Here is a 16,263-nt window from a genome sequence, read left to right as displayed (position 1 = left end):
TGGCTATGAGGACAAACAACAAAAATATGAAAAAGTCATGTAAAAAAGCCAATTTGGACAATATCTTATCAATCCATCCCTTTTGCCTACTATGAATTAACTTATACTACAACTTTATTGTGGGGGATACATGTTTTATCAAAATATTGTACGTGCCAGAGAAGTGTTTCTTTGTTTTCATGTTTTGAGCCCATGTAGCCTGAGCAAGTCTTACATTCTGCTACACCAGGTATATCCACTATGGCTCATTAAAGTTTCCTCAAAGTGCCAACATCAACTTTTTGCTACTCCTGTCGAATTAAGACTTCACATCCTCAACGACTGGTTGGCTATTTAGTTCTGTACCTAGCACCAATGGTATCACACACTTACTTTGTTGCACTTTAGCACATGAGATCATGTACAGTTCCTAACACATTTCTTTCTGTTTGGGAAAAAAAATACCAAGACAGCAATAACTGAAAATCTTGAAGGTTAGTGATACCAGAGATTGGTTGCCTGCAAGGTAATTTTCTTTCGGACTTAAAGTGTATGATTTCTAGTTTACAACATGGTGCAGATGATACTCCTCACCTGTACCAGTATGGAGAACAGATAGTGCAGTGCTTGCCTAAAAAAGGTCATTTAATATTCCAAAGCAACATATTTCTCTTCTGCATATATATATATATTTGTATCCAGCTGTTTGAACAACTTTTGAGGGGTAGGACTTGTGACAGCTGAAATGAACTGCACATTAATATATACAAAAGGTTTTTATTTTCTTTACAGCACAACATAATTCGTCCTCTTTGATTGTGCTGGGTCTGAAACTACAATTGATGTATTCTTCTTAAAATAAAAATGTTTTCAAACTAAGAGTCAGCTATTGCCGTCTGTGTTGCTTGACAGATATTCTGCAAGGTCACTCAGCTGAGCACTATTCAAGGCAGCAATCAAGTTCTCAGGTGTGGCCAGCAGTCCCTCACGATCCAACCAGCTGACCAGCACCAGCTTTGCTCTCATTTTGACATCCTCGCTGTCGCACTCGATCTCCTGAATATCAGCTTCTTTCAACTGCAGGTAAGGGGCAAGAGTTTTCCAATCGTGACCAAGCCTACTAGAAAAAGACTCGATCATGTCACCAGTCATCGGTTTCTGTAATGCCAGTTCGGGACCTGAAAGGAATAATAAGATTTCGCTTCATGAGTAGTAAATAATTTAAAGTGGTCGCTTTATAATGGCAAATTACATGAAGAATTGTGTTAGTTACGGTAACAATGCAAAACCACCTGGAAATCATGGCACAAATCTCAAAGCCAACATCTGGTATTGTTCTGTAAATCAAGAATGCCTTTGTTGTAGATTTTTCACACATTGAGTGAAAAGAGGCATTTAAAACTTTATCCTAAAATCTTGATGGGAGTAATTTCTCTCAGCTACATAAAACATCTCAAACTCATTAGTAATTACAAGGAAGAATAAAAGGGAGATGCAGTACTTCTGAATCTACTTCATGTCGCAGATAAGGCCATCTTGTGTCAGGAAGTCCAGGAACTTTTACATTATGTCTTCACACATACACACACATGCAACACTACATCTATGAAATGGCTAAAGAACAAACATATTTTAGTTTACTATTTCACACAAAAAAACAGACCACAATGGGTATGAAATTTGAGACACAAGCCCGGATAAGGAACGGAGATAGTGCATTAGAAAACTGACAGGCGGTACTCAGTGTTCAGGCTCCCACAGGCTCCCAAGTGTCTTTCTAACTTGTTTCGAAGGTAAATAACATTGAATATAGTTTTACCAACAGTAACTGCTTCATTCGAGGTAGAGTTTTTTTTAAACACCTTAGCACTCTCCGAGGCACCACCTTCTGTCACCTCAGAACCTTGATCTCCAGACCCTTCAGCCAGGGCATAATATAACTGGAAAACATTAATTTTGGGTGGAGTGGCCGCTGCAAGCACATTACTGAACTTCTCCTATGTATTTTAAGACCTGAATGATCTTGCAGGCTAGGCATAAGAGGGATTGCGAGCCCCACAGCAATACTTGGTAGCCTGTGAAAGGGCAGCGCTCAAACCTGGACAATCTCTTGTAGCAGCATCCACAAGTGAACACTCCATTCTGCTGTCCATCTCCTCCACAACTATTTTTTAAGACGTTCTGCCACATGCAGCAGATTCACTGGTTTTCATTTGGTCTGACATTAAGCTTGAAACACTACTGTTAGTTCAATAGGTGTTTTTTCTCAAAGTCAGGAAACGCGATTGGCATGTTGTATAACTGAGGTTAATACTCTGGAGCTTTATTCAAACACAATGGTCTGCCTCCACTTAACAGTTAGGAACATTACAACTGGCTAAGTGTAAACATATGCTTTTTAGAGTGACAAACGCGAAATAGGCCTATTAAACAGGATGTAAAAAAAGTGATATTGGTAGAATACTTAGAAGTAGGCGTGCACAAGCAGAGAAGTCCAATAAAATATAGTGATCACTGAGGTCAGAGAAGGTGCCAGCCCATGGCCAGAAGCGAGAGGTTGTCAAATTCTAATTTTCCCTCATCTATGGCAGGCTAGGACCCTGCATTGGAATCAACTTCATCAAACCAAAAAACACTCTTGTGAAACGGTGGCAACTTTGTGATATCTAGCCATCCATGAGGATTAAAAGGAGGCAGATATGTACGTTTTGTATGGCTGATGCAGACTGAGCAAGTCTGTATTTAGTGAAAAGAAAAAAACAAGTGCCAAGATGGATAGTCTTACTAATTATTCCCTGAGTGTTTAAGACACAGCTGCTGGAACCGAAGGACAAGAAAATGATCACACGCTAAGGCAGGGCACATTGCATTTACAACTTTGCTAATGCTGTTGATGCTGTGGTGATGACATGTGTATGCGCTCCCCTTCCATTCCCCCAGTTTGCTCTCAGACAAAAGGTATGTTGGCGTTTCAAATTTGTTTTTTGGCGTGGTGTTACACCATGTACAAATTCTGTTGAAGCGTAGGAGACCGTCTTTTTAGTCTGATCTAATTCATTGGAACATTTAGTCATGTTATTTATAAAGTAGCTGACATTTTTATTAATACACAGGGAAACAAAATAACCACACACGTTTAAGCCAGACTTAAATGCCAGCTTATGAAAATAAATTGAAAAGGTTAAGAATAAAGCTAAACACTTTGCCTACCAGAAGGCATACAAAGATGCGAGTCAAATTAAATTTCATATCTGCAGCCATTTACTACACAATGGATAACACAGGATGAGAAATGAGAAATTCCAGGACAGAAGTTTCCAATTCAGGGGTGAATAATGGAATTGCTGCTGGGATTTGGCAAATATGGACTGGACATTGAACTCGGACCCTTTGATGTTTTGTAAACCATATTGCTTCAATTTTACCTCGTTGATATTCTATTTTGACATCCGATGGTGCTTTTTTAATACTTAATACTCTAAAGTTTTAAATGTTTTATGTGCTGTATTGTAATGTACTTTTATGATCCTAGTGATCAATAATAAGGTCGATGATGATAACACATTTCCTGCAGGATCCAGTCAGGCCAAGAAAGACTTTGACTTGGGTCAGGGCCTTAGGAGCTTCCCAAGCCAGAACTGTATGGATTTCAGTCTGAAGATGTTGTACATGGCCTCCACCAACTTTGTGGCCCAAGTACACAACAGAGCCCTGTCCTATCGTGCACCTACTTGCCTTAACAGTCAGGCCTGCCTGCTGCAGGGCCAGACACATTTCCTCGAGTTCGACCAAGTAATTTTACTAGATGGAGATAAATATAGCTATGTCATCAAGATAAGCTGCACCGAAACTCTTCAGACCTAAAAGTAATCTATTAAGCACTCTATGGAAGGTGGAAGGTGGCAGGTGCGTTCTTTAACCCAAAGGGTATCACTCTGAACTGAAAGTGGTCTTCAGGTGCAGAAAAAGCAGACATCTCCTTGGCTCCAGGGGTGAGGGCTATCTGCCAATAACCTGATGTCAGGTCAAGGGTACTCAGATATTTGGCTGCCCCAAACTTATCAATGAGCTCACCAGGGAATTAGAAGATAAGAGGTCAGGGAGAGGTTCACTCTTTTCTTCCTCTCCTCCATCTGTCACCATCACTATGGTGAGGGCTGCCGTGTCATGGTGCAACTTGAGCCTGTTCACTTGGATGACCAAGTGAGGGTTCCTGGGGTCACCCAGTCCACCAAGTAGGTGACTACCCCCTTTTTCACTGAGATGGGGTGTGGCCCAGTCCACTTGTCCTGAAATGCCCAAGGTTCCACTGGCTTCAAAACCCACAACTGTTCTGGCTGGTACTCACCCATTGGGGACTTCTGGTCATACCAGTTTTTCACAGGCTCCTGGTTGGCCTTCAAATTCTTATTTATCTTCATGTACTCAGCCAACCTGGAGCGAGGACCAAGTACATTGTCCATTATAGTCCTGCTTTGATTCCTTGAAGGGGTCTCTCCAAACCCTCTGCAACCAAGCTTAGTTGGCCACTTACAGGGTGCCCTATGAGTAGCTCAAAGGGATTAAAGCCAACTCCTTTTAGGGGGGGGGGGGGGGCTGAAGAGAAATAGCAGGCAGGGGAGAAGGACATCCCATCTCTTCTGGAGTTTCTCAGGCAACCCCAGGATTATGCCTTTCAGGGTCTTGTGGAACCGTTCAACCAGACCATTTCCTTGGGAATGGTAAACTTATAAGTCACACCATACTCATCCAACATGGCTTTCTGATAGGCAGACATGAAATGTGTGCCTCGATCTATATGAGAACCCAAACCTGGTGAAGATTCCAAGTAAGGCTCTAGCCACTGCAGGGGCAGTGACTGTCCTAAGGGGAATACCATCTGGGTACCTGGTGGAATGGCCCACTACCACCAGGATACATCTGTTCCCTAAGGATCTAAGGGACCAACAATGTCAATATCCTGACCCACTCAAAGGGAGTCTCCACCACTGTAAGTGGTATCGGGGGAGCCTTTGACTTGCCCCCAGCCTTGCCACTGAACTGGCAGGTGACACAGGCGCGATAAAACTCCTTGACCTTCTCAGACATCTGGGGCCAGTAGAAAAGATTAACCAGCCTTACCCAGTTCTTGGTCAGCCCCAAATGTCCAGCGAAGGGGATATCAATGGCCAGGTTAAAGAATAATTCTCTGTACTGCTGGGGGACCAAAATCTTCTTGTTGCCCCTGGTTTGTTATCCCTTGCCTCGCTTTACAGAAGGCCCTCCTCTCAGTATACCTTATGGGTACCACTGGTATCACCTTGCTACTGACCGACCGCGAACTGTTGCAGGTCCTCTAGAGTGGAAATGTCTTTTTCTTCTATGATGTCCTCTCTAGAAGGTCCTCCTGCTTCTTGGAGCTCTTCCAAGTCTCTCAGGGCAGCAGTGTCCTCTTCAGGTGCCAGGCCCTCTCCCTGTGGGCTAGGCTCCTTCTGGCCCTGTGGACTTTTGGAATGTGGGTTACCAGGCTTCCTGCCCCTTCTCTTTGCTGTAGGGGTCTGGACCATTGTTTCAGGCTCCAAGCCCCTATGGCGCTCCTTGCTCCGGTTGTAAAACAAACCGGGAAAGAACCAGCATTGAAGCATGAGTTCTTCTTTTCACCTCTGCCCAAGCTGAGGTTTACAGATCATTGCCCAGCAGGCACTCTACTGGGATGGTAGGGGACACTGCTACCTTCTCTGGGTCAGTAACACCTCCCCACAAAAAGTCAACCCCAGCCATGGGGTATGACATTGTCAGCATTTACAATCTTGCGCGCTTCCTTTGGTAGGATCTGGTCTGGGGAAACCAGTTTGACCATCATCATGGTTACAGTGGCACCTGTATCTCTCAAACTTTACCTCCACCTCACTGATATTTTGATGCAGTTAGTATTTCTCCATACTTGGGGCCAGTAAGCCAAAGGTTCAATGTTCTCCCCACCATCGGATACTAAAGTGGTCTCTGTGTACCCTTTGGGATCTCTAGGGGCATTCTCCCACCCCATTCCTACACTAGCCAACCCTTTGGACTGGTTACCGGTAGGTGACTTCTTAGTGCACACTGAATCTCCCCTCTTGTGTCCTGGCAAATTGCAGTTAAAACACACCCTGGCCTTTGAGGGGGTCAAACTGCTTTCCCCTTGGAATGGGATGTGGTTTGTCCCCTCCTTTGGCATCTTTCAGTGACTTTTGGGGCTATCCTTTTCATACAGAGCTCACCCTCTTTCCCATGAAAGGAGGCCTGACTACATTTCTTTTGGTCACCTCAGGGACTTCTTGGGGACCCTAGTCTGAACTCACTCATCAGATGTCTTGCCCAGTTTCCTGGGGCTCACGGAGCAGACATGGCAGAAAACCAGGGCTTATCGTTTTCTACCGAGGAAATAGATTCCATCATGAGGGATCTCAATGCTTTTGCAGATCCCAGCATTAGCAATACCATCTCACAGACATCGGAATGGGACAAACTCACAGAACTCAAAAGAAACCGCATCAGAACTATACTACATGGAACCATACTAAAAGAATATGTTACCAATGCCATGGCCCCAAAGGGATTACTAGTGACGAATGCCCCCAGAATCTTCTTAGAAGATGAAGAGTTCAGAAGAGACTGGGCACAAATAGCATGGCATTGCACGCATGACTGGATCATGCTTATCCTAAAGACAGCCGTACGACTATCTGAGAAAATTCAGATCGAAATTCAAAACATGGAAGGCCACATAAAAGCCACGATTACAGGATACAAAAAAAGATTGGATGAAATAAATAAAGAGATTAATGAATACAGAGAGAATCTCACACAGCAAAAAGTATCCAAGTTCCAAAAAGATCTGAAAAAATTCTCTTTTGTAAAGACCTACCCATATTCAGACCCAGACTATAAAGCAACAACAACACAAGAACAAGATTCTGATGTCTCAAGCAACACTTCCCACAGTTCGAATAGCAGTGGAGGTTCCAACTCAAGCACACCACAACAGAAAAAGAGAGGGGGATATCAAGGGAACTACCAGTGGCCACAATACACCCACCCCCCTTTCCATAATCCATACCAACAACCCCAACAATTTCCGATGTATGGTTGGCAACCACCATTCCAACAGTATCCCTTCCAACCAAATCAGTTCCGTCCTCCTTTTCAGAACAGAGGCAGGCGCGGGAGAGGCCCCAACAAACGGGGGAACACTGTCCATTGGGAAGATGAAGAAATGGTGAGCAACAACACCAGGAACAAAACCGCATCCAACAAAGCAGGCCCCAGCAACATGAGGACCTAGTGACAAATTTTTCGTCACGTGCCCTAACAGACATGGAAAAGAAAGTCCTCAATAAAGGACTTGGTTTTGTCCCCACAGCCAATTTGGATAAGTTTAAATTACATTGCGAACTAGCAGCCTTCTTCAGAAAACTGAAACTAAAAGCTTTTTTTGAAAGAAACAACATGGATAACAATGAGGAAGTACCCAACGAAACTGGACTAAGAACAAAATCCACCTTCGTTCCTCCACCCCACACCATCCCAGTGGAAATAAATGCATTCGAACAGGCAGTATTTAACAACATAGAATCTACTGTTGCCCCTACCCGATTCCAAAACATCAGCAGAGCAGAGAGAAAGGCCCTATCAGACCTGAAGGGAGATGAAACCATCATCATAAAACCAGCGGACAAGGGTGGTGGCCTAGTAGTCATGGACCAGACAGACTACCAACATGAATGTAAACGACTACTAGAGGACCGTAATAACTATCTTCCTCTAACCGACGACCCCACAGACGACTTGAGAAGAGAAATAGTAGATCTAGTGGAAGAAGCTGAGCACTTAGGAGACATTTCCAAACAAGAAGCAGATTACCTTACAAAAACGGAGGCAAAAATACCTTACTTCTATGTGGTCCCTAAGATGCACAAGAACAGAACACCACCCCCGGGCAGACCCATAGTGTCTGGTATAGGCTCACTACTAGAACCACTGTCCAGGTTCTGTGACTACTTTTTGAAACCAATAGTCCAAGGAACCAGCACTTACCTAAAAGACACTAAGAGTCTCCTAACACTCCTGGAAACCATCAAAATGGAAGAGGATATGATCTTGGTCAGCTTCGATATAGAAAGCCTCTATACCAATATCCCCCAGGATGCCACCATCAATGTTCTTAAAGAAACCCTAGAACAAACCAATTGGGAACACAGAACACCCAGGGAATTCCTAATCAAGTGTGCAACCTTGGCACTTAAAAGAAATTTCTTTGAGTTCGAAGGGTCCTTATACTTGCAGATAGGCGGCACGTCTATGGGCAGTGTTTTTGCGCCCAGCGTAGCGGGATTGTATGTATATGATTTCGAGAAAAAATACATCCTCTCACCCACCAACCCATACCTGGAAAACATCAAGTTCTGGCGCAGATATATTGATGATGTGCTAACAATTTGGAAGGGTCCACAAGAAATTCTAACACAATTTATCACTTGGCTCAACACTTGCGACCAACACCCTCACTTTACCCACAATGTGAGCAAAAATGAAATGATTTTTCTTGACATTGAGATCAAAAGAGAACAAGAAGGTCTGTCTACCAAAACCCATTTCAAACCTACCGCAAAAAATAACCTGTTGAGATTTGAGAGCTTTCACCCCCGTCCACTAAGGGAAAACCTCCCCTATGGTCAATATTTAAGACTACGCAGGAACTGCAGCAAACTCGATGACTATAAAGAACAGGCTGAAGACCTGACGGTGAAACTCATACAACGCGGCTACCCAACAAAGATCACCAAGAAATGCCAGAAACGAGCAAGAAACCAACCACGCCAAGCTCTGTTGGAAGAAGTCACAAAAGACAACGACAACACACCCCTCACATGTGTTACCACATACAATGCGATCTCCAACATGGTCAGCAAAAGCATCAGGAAACATTGGACAATAGTCAACTCTGGATCCTTCAACTGGGAGAAACCTCTCTTCTCATATAAAAAAGCGCAGAGCCTGAAAAACACTCTGGTTAACACAAGACCCAGACAAAACAAAAACAACAGTGACCCAACCTTGACACAGATATGGGGTCTTCCACCAGTCACTGGTCATTCACGATGTGGAGACTGCAGTGTCTGTCACCTGACAGAAAACACGAAGACCATAGTTTTGGAACCAGGAAAGGTTTGGGAGCAAAGGGCACAGACTAACTGCAACAGCAGTAATGTCATCTATCTTATCACCTGCACTTGTGGAAAACCATACGTGGGCATGACGACACGCAAAATTAAACAACGCATCTGTGAACACAGAAGCACAATCAGATGCAAAAAGAACATGACAAGATTAACGGATCATTTTCTAACTGCCCATCATACTACAAATGATATGAGGTGGACAGTAATAGAACAGTTGTCATCTGGGCCCAACATCCAAGCCCGTTTATTCGAGAAAGAACAGAGGTGGATATACAGACTTTCCACTCACAAACGGGGTCTTAATGACAATATACCGTGGAACTCTGTATTCAAATAATAGCCCTACCCTCCGACATTTGTCAGTGTTCATCTACCCCAATGGAGTATTAGACTGTTTCGACAACCACTTCATTGACTGTGACACCCTTTGCTTTTGGGGCAATGTAAACAGCACCAGTACGTGGGCACAGTCACCCTATCACTGGGTCCGCCTTTCATCATATCTGCAGCGGCCCCCTAGCCTCCCGCTATTTTCCCACACCTGCATCCCTGGTGTTTGTGTCTAGCCCTCCCCATGCCATTGCTCACATCCGATTGTGTTTGCGTAGCATCCCCTTTAGTTTCAAAGCGTATTCCCTTGCTACAACTAGGCGCATGCGCAGCCCTCAAGCCATTACGCATACGCAGCGTCCTACGATCACCTAGCCAACCTACCCGCCCACCGGCCTCCGTAGTGTCCACGTGACTTACCCCGGAAGCGAGCTTCTCAGAGATATCTACTCCGCGCACGCCCACTCATTCTAACCGAGCGGAGGAAGGTAGATGTAGGCTACTAGCCTTTCCTCTTCACTACGAACTGTAAGTAGATTTTCCCTCCCCTGGGGCAGAACTCATTTCTTGAACGCCCCAGCCAACGCCCAAAAGAGCTTCCTATGTCGATATTAATTCAAATCATACCTCTCCATATAGAATATGTTGACAGAAGTGAAGCGCCTACCCCGTGCTCGATGAAGCCCATCACGAGTATTACTCTAGTAAGCCCTGACTCTGTCGAGTCCTGCTCCGTGCCTCTCTGAATGTTATATGTTTGTGTGAGTCTTGTATGTCTTTGTATACATCACGAATCCTCAGTAGGATATTTTTGAGCCCTTAACTGAATGTATGGCAATTTTTAGGCGTAGTGCAATTCACGCTGCTAAAGATATGAGCACCGCTCTATATTCTTCCATGTTAAAGCATGCTGATCCAAGCACACACCTAGGATACCTATGTCTCAGCTGTAGACTCTTCCCTAGGTATACCATGCCGCAGCGTACACTCACAAAAATGAGCACGCTCCCACCCCATAAGTAGACACGCCCTCTAGTTCAGAAGGCACCTTTTCCATTCACCACCGTGGAACGAAAGGACAACTGCACAACGTTTTTTCACCTAAACACTGCACTTCGTAACAGGATAGTAATTACTTCCTTTACTTCTTTTCCTTCCCTAGGTTTTTTGTTCATCTCCTAAACCTTAGGAGTGAATTCCCAGAGATACAGTTTTATCATCTGGAAGACCAAGGACTTAGGACAGGGTGCGTCTTTTAGGGGACCCACACCTCCCACTTCCTTGTTTTGGTCCTGAGGAATACCGGGGATTACCCCTAATGGTAGAAACATGTCGACCAACACATAGCAGAGATACACAGGTCGTAACTCCCCTGCCAGTATCTCACCATACGTTTTAAATTTTGTCCAGTTACCTTTTTATTAAAGCTAATATTGAAGTACTAACCAGGACAATTTTAACACTCACACTGTTTTTTTGCACCCCACACTTCACTACCTGCTCCACTGTAACCCAGGTGTTGAAGCACACCCAAGTGACGCTAGGCCACTTGGGTGGGCCCCGATGATGAAGCAAGTCACCACTAGGTGGTGAGTGAGGGGTTTACTAACAAAGGAACAGTGTTTCATTGTCAGGAAAAGAGCCTTCACTTCCCTCATCGGGTGGTACTCCTCCAGCTGTTTGTAATAATTCCTTGATCAGGGGATCAGGAGTATTCCCCGTCCAGCTCCCTTGGATGAAATTCCTTACTCTCTATTTTGGTTCTAGATAAAAATGTGCTCCTTGACAAATAAATTGTAGAGCCCTTCAAACATGCCTACTTTGCTGCCTTAAATCCTACCATCTAGTGCCTTAACTGAAGTATGAACAAAGTCAATCCAGGTCTGTGCTGCCCCTTCTGTGTTGTCTTGAGGTTCTGTCTACATTCCTCAGGGGTAAAATTAAAGAGTGCTACAAGTGCTGCCTTCGTGTGTGGGCAGAGCTCAGCTATCTCATCTTAAAGTATGAGCAATCTGACCATACTAACTACGGGTGCTAACTCCCATAGCACTGTTCCCCCAGCGTTGTGTACCCACCTTCCTCATCCCGAGACCTCCCATATATGAGGCCAGCCACTTATCTAGGGTATCTCCTTGAACATAACTAGGGACAATCCCTTTGGACAGTCTGATATCCTGGGCCCCCGATCAGATCCTCGAATTACACTTCTGCTGCCATTATCTTCTCTGGGCTCTAGGCCCGGCCCTCCTCTCTTTAAGGGCCAATCTTCTCTCAGCCAGGGCTTAGGCTCACTCTTCCAGGTCCAAGGCTGCCCTGTCCTTCTGGAGTGAACTCTGGCTGGTGATGGAGCCTGCTCTGGAAGCCGCCCTTGCGTACGGGGGTAGGCTCCCCATGCTCCTTCTCTGATGCTGTTGGCATCCTCCTCCACGTTATCATTTTTAAAACTAAGTTTTATATAGCACAAACTCGACCCGAAGATATCAGGTATCAGAGCGCTTTACATGAGCACCAGTTCTGTTACACATGGAAACATTCATATTTTTGTTTGACACTAGGAGATTAAGTGATTTGCCCAGAATCACAGGATGTTGAGTGTCACTGCCTAACCCGGTTCGCCAGCTTCGAGGTCGACCGCTCTAGCCGTAAGGCTACATCACTCCCCAATTCTTCTCCATTACCTTGGTGTAATGCCTTTTCCAGGCATAGAGGTACTTGGTGTGTCTCTTCCCAATCAGTGAGGGCCCGAATTTCCTGGCTTTGGTCTCTACATAGATTTTTTTCTCTCTCTGCAAAGTGTCCTCAAGTCATCCCTTTTAAAGGGGGGGGAATAGGGTTTGCCAAGGCGAGTGAGTTCCAGGTTCCCTTGTTGAAAAAGTTGATTTTTAAACTTTGTCAAACGTTTGTAAACTTTAAGAAATTTGCCACAACTTCTTTAAACTTTTCTCTACTCCTTAAAAACATTTATCAATTCTTTAAAATAGTCCTTCGGATTCAACATCCAATAACCAACTGCTTGGGATGTACAAGAGCTTTTTCTAGGTGTCCACTCTGGCGGACCGTCTGTGGTTTCAACCTTCAACAACTGTATTGTACAGCTAAACACAAGTTCTGGATCCCACCGCTGCCACATATGTGAGAAAATAGGGTGTATTATACAGCAGGGTTGTGCAACCTCACTATGTAGTACATTTACCAAACCTTTTAGGTTTCATGTGTTAAATCTTCTAGGCCCAAAACTGGGTAGCTGTGGCTCTGAGCAGCAAGGCATACACAAATGAACAAGAGTAAAGCATTTAAAAAGCACCAAAACAACTGAAGAAAAGATACAAGGCATGGAAGTAATCCAACCACAATGTGTAAAAATAGACTTTTTTTTAGACACCACAATGAAAAAGATCCACCAAAGGACTTCGGAGATCTAGATTTTACAAGGTATGATAAATAAGCACTTTCACTTAACTGCGAACAAGCACTGCAAATTCAACGAATTTGACACTTAGAAACTTTGATAAAAACTTTGGGCAAGTGTCAGTGCGGTTACTTTAGGGGACCAACCTTGACAGGGAACAAATCACGGGGATCAGCAAGGTCCTCTGAAACAGTTGCCTTAAAGGAAGAAGTAGTCTTCAGAAAATTCCAGGCTCTTTTAACCTTCTGCAATGGGTTCCTACAGATGTGTCCTGATTCAAGGGACATAGAATGCTGAAGATGCTCAAGGCTGTTGTGAATGAGATGCGGTCGACAGGGGGGCAGGGAGGGTCTTCCTGAGGCTACTCCTCAGTCCACAAAGAGGGGTGAGGTGATCCTGGCCACAGGGTCAACGTTCCTCAAAGTGCTCTCGGTTCTGGAAGAAGTCCAGTCGCCAGCAGGATGCCAGTTGCCCGGTACGGCGGCCACAGTCAAATCCTTTCCTGAGTGATAACTTGCCTTCTGGGAGATCAAGCTGCAATCCTACGGCTCTCCCAGGTTCAGCAAACTCGGTGCAACTATGAGTGTCCGATCCTGGTTTCTGGTGCTGTATGGCGTCAAGAACGGCGGCTTGAAAATTTGGGCTACCAACTTGACACAGCAGGCTTCTCCAGCTGTTGCCCTTTGTTGTGGATAGGTCAGCCAAATGACCTTTGGAGTCACTAGAGCTACACTATTTATAACAGTCTGCACTCCAATATCATCCAGTAAGACTTGCCTCCACTCCTCGAACAGTACCCCCTCCGTGGTAGTGGCTACCAAACTCGTAGCACACCATTTCTAGATCATCAGTATGTTCTCCTTGTACAGTCTCCTCTGACATAGGTAGCCTAGATAGGCAATCAGCCACAACAATGTTTCCACTAGAGATATACTCTAGTGTATACAGGAATTCTTGAAGCATATACTGCCACTTGGCAATACTGGGGGTTGAGCTTTATTCATATCCAATCTCCTGGTCTAGGCAGAAACTGCCACCACAAACCCACGGGCATTCCATCCAGACATCTTTCCAAATTCCACTGCCAGATCCCACACCCATGGCCCTGGCTCCAAAATGAAAACGTTGCTGCATGTGCTACAGCACAATTCCTAAAACCCTTCAGCCTATTCTGGTTACAACTATCTGGAGACTACTCAAGATTGCCAAGTACCTGACCTGATGACACTACATTCTGTGCTCCTGCTTCATAGTCAAGCATCTCATCCTGAAAAACGACAAGACTCTGCAAAATACTCTCTCATTTACCAAACTAACTACTATTCTGTACATGGAAAGGCTAGATCCTTAGCGAACTCTCCCTTGCGGCCAAAGAGTTCCTATAAAACATTGCAAACTCCATAAATTGCCATACTCAGATTGATGCGAAAGGTGTGGTGAAAAAGACGTGTTGTGTTAAAAAAGCATTTACACAGGTCTGATCAATGGTGGGTTACTTGACCTGCTCCTCCACCAATTCCACAGCAGTTATTGGTCTACTTTCAATTTGGGATGGAAAAATGCATCTCTCTCAATGTATTGGACACATTTGGAAAATATACCTATCCAATGTTCTAGCCCCCCTCTCATCCTAAAGAATAGTAAAGTTGGGAATAATTTGCATTGTTCTAGACATTTTAATAAATGCCATGAAACTCAGTGCAAATAACCGTAAACTGGACAAGAAAGTGATTATGCAAAGTTTTAATTCCAACTCTGGAAACTCCTGCCTAAAATTGCAAAAAGTAAGAATATTCTCCAAATTTCACACCTGTTTTTGAAATCTCAGGTGCATTTTAACATTTCTCTTCTCAGTCCATTCCTGTGATCAAGAGAGGCATTTTCCATAGATAGTGGCTGTTGCCTAAACCAATAAGATACCAGCTTATTCCAGGCTAGAACATTTGAGGGGGTTCAAGGAAGTACTGTTAAGACTCAAAGTAACTGGGTACTGGAAAGCAGTAATGGGAGTCCTCAATGCTGGAGAACTCAGAACGCAATCTAGAGCAGGACAATATCTGAAACCAGTGGGATGATCTTACAGTACAATTTTCATGTCTGTAGACAATGTCTCATGAAATAAAGCTTCTTCGATTTACTGGCAGAAGACAGGAACAAACAATCCTTTTGCCCAAAGCCACAAACCGATGCTTTTCTTGACCCCTCTCCCTCAAAGATGGCATTCAACATAGCACACCTAAATCTAGTATTACCTAAGAAGTACCATGGTTGTCATCATCATCCCTACAATGCTTCTGAATAATAATGGGTACGACAGAGAAGAATATTTAAAGGTTCACAGAATGAAGATCATAATATGAAGCTGCCTCTGTAGAAATGCTACCCTCACACAACTCAAAATATGTTGTAAACCATACATCACACTAAAAGACTAGAAAAACATGGAAGCAAACAATTCCAGAGTGATTTCTTTTTCAAGGAGCTACACATGTTAAAGTGTTAGGCATTTCTAGACCTGCTTCTTTAAAATTAATGGGATGCATATTACTAGTTAAGCTGGATGCATGACAGATTATGGAATACTTTATGAGCTATTGTTAAATTCATAGATTATCCTTTAAAACAGGTAGATTCAGTTGAAATCAAGTAGTCAAATCGAGAGAAATTAAATAGCTTTGTGCCAAAATCTGGGCGTTTTAACTTTCGGACACATTAAGGACACACTAAGGCTTTTCTGAATCACTAAGTAGCACTCCATGAGTACAAATATGTAAAAAAAGACATGCCATTTTATCGTTCTAGACAAGAGACTGTACTCTTCAGAGGCGTGTAAAAGGAGTTATTTCTCTGTGCCCGACTGATTTTGGGCTTGGGGCAATTATAATAGAAGATGAATGTATGGCACACAGTCTGTATAAGCATTGTTCTTCCCCACACATTTTGATCAATAAGTACAAACAAGTATTATTGGGCTATTCGTTTAGAAAGTAGGCTAATGTACACAAAATACACCAGTACCACCACAAAAAAAATGCAGAGACCTGTCTACCTTCAAGAACCACAGTACACTTAAAAGCAAACTTTTATTCCTGCAGTCTTATCAGAAAGCAACAATGACTGCAAGGGCTCGAAAATGTAGAGGGAAGGTGAAGTAACACGGAGAACTAGAAATAGACAAAGTCATTCTTATACTTAAAATAGAACTGAGAATACCAGATATTTCGCTTTGGAGAGCACATTATGCAATTATTGGAGCTGCCTTCTTTTTCTGTTGACTGGAACATTCCAAGTAAAAGTAACAACCTGGACTCTGCACTGTTAATATATCTTTGCTTAGAGTACATC

General features: G+C 43.7%; 1 protein-coding gene across 2 annotated transcripts in view; it reads right to left on the bottom strand.

The window, feature by feature from the left end:
* Positions 1-740: 740 nt before the first annotated feature.
* THOC1 (THO complex subunit 1) overlaps positions 741-16,263 on the bottom strand; it is a 449,280-nt gene continuing 433,757 nt past the window's right edge. For both annotated transcript variants that reach the window (XM_086965617.1, XM_086965619.1), the window contains exon 21: positions 741-1,157. In XM_086965617.1, the coding sequence (XP_086821743.1) occupies positions 862-1,157 (296 nt within the window). In that variant the 3' untranslated portion in view covers positions 741-861. The remainder of the gene's footprint in view (positions 1,158-16,263) is intronic.

This window comes from Lissotriton vulgaris, chromosome 4_1, assembly GCF_964263255.1.
Source record: "Lissotriton vulgaris chromosome 4_1, aLisVul1.2, whole genome shotgun sequence".
In the NCBI taxonomy this organism is placed as follows: Eukaryota; Metazoa; Chordata; class Amphibia; order Caudata; family Salamandridae; genus Lissotriton; species Lissotriton vulgaris.
The sequence above is the reverse complement of the archived record's forward strand: the minus strand, read 5'-3'. Positions and strand labels throughout refer to the sequence as shown.